A 6,000-nucleotide genomic window follows, 5' to 3' on the forward strand; every position below is an offset into this window, starting at 1 on the left:
TGGTCATTTTAGGTTAGGTAACTTTAAATAATGTGAAGCCTGGATTGGAAGGTAGACAGACAGGAGACACAGATCAATGACAGGTACTGCTACAATCCATGCAAGTTATCTAAACATTAAGTGGGGCCATACAAATGAAAGATGGGATAAACATTTTTGAGATGAAATTAAATGGCTTCGGGCACCCCCAGTGGCGCAGCGGTTTAGCGCCGCCTGCAGCCCAGGGCATGATCCTGCAGACCCGGGATCGAGTCCCATGTCGGGCTCCCTGCATGGAGCCTGCTTCTCTCTGCCTGTGTCTCTGCCTCTCTCTCGCTCTGTATCTCTCATGAGTACATAAAATAAAAATAAAATATTTTTTTAAAAAAAGAAAGAAATTAAATGGCCTCAGTGACTATTCTGATATGGAGATGAAGGATAGGATTCAGAAGTTTCTTGCCAGCATGACCGGAAAATGATAACAGACAAAGATAAGGAACAGAGAGAGAGGAGCAAAGCTAGAATCCAGGAGAGGTGTCTTTACTCCACCTGAAGTAACTTTGAAAACAATGAATAATTTATTTAGAATTAAAATCAAATGCTAAGAGAATTATTCCATCACACTGGCACCCACTGCTCTTATTTAACAAGCACATCAGAGCAAAATGTGTCCAGTTCAAAGGGCTCATTTGTTTACTAAATAATATGTCACTGTCCTTCATTTTGGGGAAAAAATAGCCTATTATGTAGAGGTACGGCTGAGGAGTGGCCAGTAATTTTCAATACTGTGTATTTCTTAAAGCCTGCTTTTTAAAAAAGTTTTTCACATAACAATATTTTCTTGAGGCTGTAAGATTCTCTTCTCTGCCAAATATCCTGATGAAAATTGAAGGCTGCTTAAGAATGTATTTAAAAATGTTGCCTTTAGTTTTGCTTACTCGCTACTCTGTATGAAATGCTTGCATTATTTTGAATCTGTGATTTATATAAAAAAAATTTTTTTTAAAGATTTTATTTATTTATTCATTCATGAAAGACACACAGAGAGAGGCAGAGACACAGGCAGAGGGAGAAGCAGGCGCCATGCTGGGAGCCTGATATGGGACTGATCTTGATCCCAGGTCTCTAGGATCTCGCCCCTGGGCCAAAGGCAGGCGCTAAACCGCTGAGCCACCCAGGGATCCCTATATCAAAATTCTTATCAATATATGCACTTCATGCTTTTTCTCTATCAAGACTTTCTCAAAAGGCTGATCAAGATAACCTAAACTTTTAGTACAATGTCTAAAAGTTCTAATTATGGCAGTCTACTTCTATCAGAACAAACACAATATAAGGAAACTTAAACAGGCCAGATATTTCTGTATTGCTGTAAGCAAACTTCAGTGCACAACAGAATATTCCTGGTTGTTTGCTGAAAAAGTAGTGTATGGCAATTACACTGGATTTAAAAAAGAAAAAGAAAAAAATATTTTAAAAAGTAAAATGTCCTTCTCACTACTTCAGGAGATTCTGATTTACTATAGCAGGACCCAGAAACTTTTGTTTCGTTATCCAAACACCCCAGGTGATTCTGAAGCAAATGTTTCAAGGTTACTTTGAGAAACACTTGTATTAGCTCTGATATCAGAAACATGGTTTAGTTTCAAGTCTACCTTTCCCACTCATTGGTTGTGTGACCTTACACCGCTTACTTAGTTTCTTCAAGGTTCAGATTTCTTATCTGTAAAAGGTGAATACTAAAAGTTTCACAAGGATAATTAGAGGATATAATGAAACAATGCTTATACTTAAGACAATGCCCACCTATAATTATTACTATGATTCACCCAGTTCCACAGGACAAAAATAAGGAAGAACTGCACATAAATACATATTCACCATGACAGTCTAAATGCTTTGTAATTCATGGTAATGTTTTTTCACTTCCTCCTGGTCAGGCATGCTCTTTGTCTCCCTTTACCTTTAATTTTATAATACATGAAAAAAGTTTTTGGACACATTACATAAGTGCTTCGAGTTTCATAAACAAATTTTACCAAAGGCATAAAACAATCAACGTGAATGTTAACCAAAAAATATTTTCATATCAGCATAAATACTCCAAAAATTAACACTTCTACTGAATATTATTAGTCAGATTTTACCAGAGAGCAAATCCTGTTCGCTTTTGCTGGTAGACCACAAAATTAGAAACAAAGTTATCTAAAGAAAGAATGCCAACTGCTTTACAATTAGAAAAATCAGTTTAGGGGATCCCTGGGTGGCTCAGCGGTTTAGCGCCCCCTTCTGCCCAGGGCTGATCCTGGAGACCTGGAATCGAGTCCCATGTCGGGCTCCCTGCATGGAGCCTGCTTCTCCCTCTGCCTGTGTCTCTGCCTCTCTATCTCTCTGTGTCTCTCATGAATGAATGAATGAATGAATGAATGAATGAATAAATAAATAAAATCTTTTAAAAAAAGAATAATCAGTTTACTGTACTATAATCAATTCATCTCCTTTCATTAGGAAATGGCAAATCTACTGGCTTCCCTATTTTAAAATCCAAAATGTAATTTTTAAAGTGCCCATCTAACTTTAATGTATCTCAGAAGATGCAGATACACATCTACAGAGTTTTTATATATTTTTTTATTTTTATTTTTTAAAGATTTTATTTATTTATTAATGAGACAGAGAGAGAGAGAGAGAGAGAGAGAGAGGCAGAGCACAGGCAGAGGGAGAGGCAGAGGGCTCCATGCAGGGAGCCCGATGTGGGACTCGATCCCGGCTCACCGGACTTAAGGCGGCGCTAAACCGCTGAGCCACCTGGGCTGCCCTCCATAGAGTTTTTAAAAACTTATTAGAAACTAAACTTTTTAGAAATAACCAGAAAACCTATATGCTGCTTTCACACTAACTAGAAATTCTAAATGATGCTTTTGTGTAAACTGAGAAATTAAAACATCATTTATAAAAGAATGCAGCCCCCTCCTTATCCTTCTACTTGAAAGAGTTATAAAACTCATCAGTTAATGGGGATCCCTGGGTGGCTCAGCGGTTTAACGCCGCCTTCAGCCCAGGGTGTGATCCTGGAGACCCGGGATCAAGTCCCACATCAGGCTTCCTGCATGGAGCCTGCTTCTCCTCTGTGTCTCTGCCTCTCTGTGTATCTCTCCTGAATAAATAAAAATCTTAAAACAAAAACCCTCATCAGTTAATACTAAATACTTCATTTTTATTTAAAAAATAATATCCTACAATAATATTTTTATCAGCTGCCAAAAATCGACTGATGTATCTTTCACATTAACTAACATGAATAAGTAAAGGCAAAATGGAAAACTGAAGTGCAGGCTGTTAAACGTGATGGACCCAAGGAACCTTACTGAGCTGCAATCATATATCAGTATTTTTCAAGTGCTCACTTGTACAAGGCACTATATAGATTACCACCCTTCAGCCAGGGCAAATGAGGGGAGAGAGGGAGGGAGGAATCGGAGCCCTGGGGGCCCTTTCTTAAGTAGCATGCAATTGGCCTCAAACCACCAAGAGAACTCGGTAAAAGATGTATTTTTTGGGCATTAAGAAACGTTAAGGTTCCCTAAGCTTCCAGTACTTTGCACAATCTCGTAAGCTACTGGAGAAGAGTTAAGGTTCAGCAACTGCAAAATTCCTTGCAAAAGGGTAATTTAGAAAAAGCCTGTACTATATCCGTTTTAGAAGATAAGAGTGGGCGGCACGGGTTCGAGGTCCACAGCGGGAGAAAACTGAGGGTGCCGCCACGAAGGTCTGAAAATGGGTTTTCAGGGCCCCCGAAGTGTCGGGGGGCAGGGGTAAGGCTCCAGCTCCGGCCTCCACTTCTACTTCCCCCCTGCGCCCCGAGCCGGCCAGGGGAGGGGGTCCAACAGAGGGTCGGCGTCCGGGCGGCGGACAAGTAAGCGGCCGTGGGTCTCGGGGAAATCAGAACCGAGCGGCCCCGAGGGAGGAACGGCTGCAAGAGGGCGGGGCGCGGTGCAGCGAGGAAACCGAAAGGACGCCGGGGAGAAGGTGCCGCGCGACCGGGGACCCTGCCCGGTACCACACCCGGGGGCCAAGGCGGGGGGCCGAAGGGTCCCACGAGCGAGAAGGAGGCAGAACTTACTCCGCGGTCCTCCTCCGAGAGGAAGTCGGGGCCGTCGTCCAGGCCTTCCTGCGGGGTCGCCGGGCCCGGCGCACCAAGGAAAAGATGGGAGTTGGGGAGACACAAAGGGAGACATTAGTGCTCGGCCGGCGCGGCCCCCGCGCCCGCCCCGCGCCCGCCGCCCCCACCGCGCGCCCGGGGCTCGGCACCGCTGAGAACACCCACCATCATGGCTGCTCCGAGGCGAGGGTCAGCGCAGGCGCGCACCGCACCGCGGGGCCGGAGGGAGCCGGCTGTAGAGGGAGGGGCGGGGCTGGTGGCGGCAGGAGGGGGCGGGCTCTCGGAGCGGCCTGCCCCGCCCCGCCCTGTGCCGGGGCCCGGGGCCCGCTCGCCGCGGGAAGAAGGAAGGCTGGGCCCTCCGCCCGGGGTTGCAGCGCCGGGTCGGAAAGGGCCCGCAGGCCCAGGCCCACATGGCTGCCGGCAGGTCGCGGCCGGCCGGCTCTGACCCGGAAGGGCCGAGTCCACCTGGGGAGCCGTCCAGTTTCCTTTCCCTCAGGGCTGCAGCGGAAAAAAAAAAAAACAAGCAAGCGCTCTCCAGAAGCCACAATAAATCGTCTAGTTTTTGTATTATGCCAGGCGGTAATTAATCACAATTAATATTTTGCCCATAGAAATTGTGGGAACTGAGGGCCTCCGCACAGTCAGCTGTAATCAAGCTTTTACTGTTGGTGAGGTAATAACACCTCAGGGGTTGGGGCACTAATGGTTGTGGACTATAAAGATGAGCTGAGCTGTCCGCGTTATAAGAGTAGAACAAGTGCCTCCAGACCTACTCTAACTGTCCAGGGGGACAGCACCACAGGAGTGGCCACAGGCAATTTAAAAGATGCAACAAAGTCATTCCTTAACCTTTGCCCCATGTCACCTGCTATGCACTCACACACGCGCACGCGCATACACCATCCTTGTGCTTTCGGTCACTTATTGGCATCAGCATCTTTACATTTTTCAGGCCAGAAACCTCAAAATCCTATTCAGATCTCTCCTTCCCCTCCATCACTCGTCACACCTTTAGTAACAAATTCTATTTGGTCTATAATTGATTATCTGTCTTATCTCTTAAATTGGTCCCAGTCCACAACAATGGGTCTCTTCCCTTCCACAGCAATTACCCTCAGTATTTGTCTGGACTTTTGCAATACTCTCTTAACTTTCCTTTTTTCTTTTCTTTTTTTTTTTAATTTATGAGAGTCACAGAGAGAGAGAGAGAGAGAGGCAGAGACACAGGCGGAGGGAGAAGCAGGCTCCATGCACTGGGAGCCTGATGTGGGATTCGATCCCGGGTCTCCAGGATCGCGCCCTGGGCCAAAGGCAGGCGCCAAACCGCTGCGCCACCCAGGGATCCCAACTTTCCTTTTTTCTATCTCTCTCTCCTCCATTCTATATCCTGCTGCCAGTTTTCCTCCCTAAGACACAGATAACCATGATAAGGGTGCTAACTTGTTCAGTAATCTTTATGCATCTTTATCATATGAAGGTCCAACTCTTCCACCTAGCATTTAAGGCCCTCCACGCTTGATTCTCTCCCTATTTTGCCAGGCGCTTCGTCCTATCTTGTTGAGTCAAAGCTCTCAAAACAATAATGTTAAACTATTAATATTTTCATGAGAACTTCTTGTAGCTTTCGTTTTGTATGTAAGGAGAACTGAGGTATAGAAAAATTACGTTACTGCCCAAGCAAGGATTACTCTCCAATTTGATGGGGGCGGGGGGTGTCTTTATTTTTTGTCTTTTGTTTCTTGTTTTCCAGTGCATTGTAATAACGACTGGAGTAGTGTTTTTTTTTTTCACTGAGAGTCATGAGGCATCATGTGGTGCCAGTGTAGTGTGATGAAGTGTCAGGAGGAATGTTCTGGTAA

General features: G+C 45.1%; 1 protein-coding gene across 1 annotated transcript in view; it reads right to left on the bottom strand.

Moving 5' to 3' along the window:
* SNX6 (sorting nexin 6) overlaps positions 1–4,435 on the bottom strand; it is a 61,072-nt gene extending 56,637 nt beyond the window's left edge. Inside the window, exons 1-2 of the mRNA XM_072761411.1 lie at positions 4,307–4,435; positions 4,103–4,150 (exon numbers count right to left, since the gene is read on the bottom strand). Coding sequence (XP_072617512.1) covers positions 4,103–4,150; positions 4,307–4,312 — 54 coding nt within the window. The 5' untranslated portion in view covers positions 4,313–4,435. The remainder of the gene's footprint in view (positions 1–4,102; positions 4,151–4,306) is intronic.
* Positions 4,436–6,000: the final 1,565 nt, after the last annotated feature.

Source organism: Vulpes vulpes, chromosome 6 (genome assembly GCF_048418805.1).
Source record: "Vulpes vulpes isolate BD-2025 chromosome 6, VulVul3, whole genome shotgun sequence".
NCBI lineage: Eukaryota > Metazoa > Chordata > Mammalia > Carnivora > Canidae > Vulpes > Vulpes vulpes.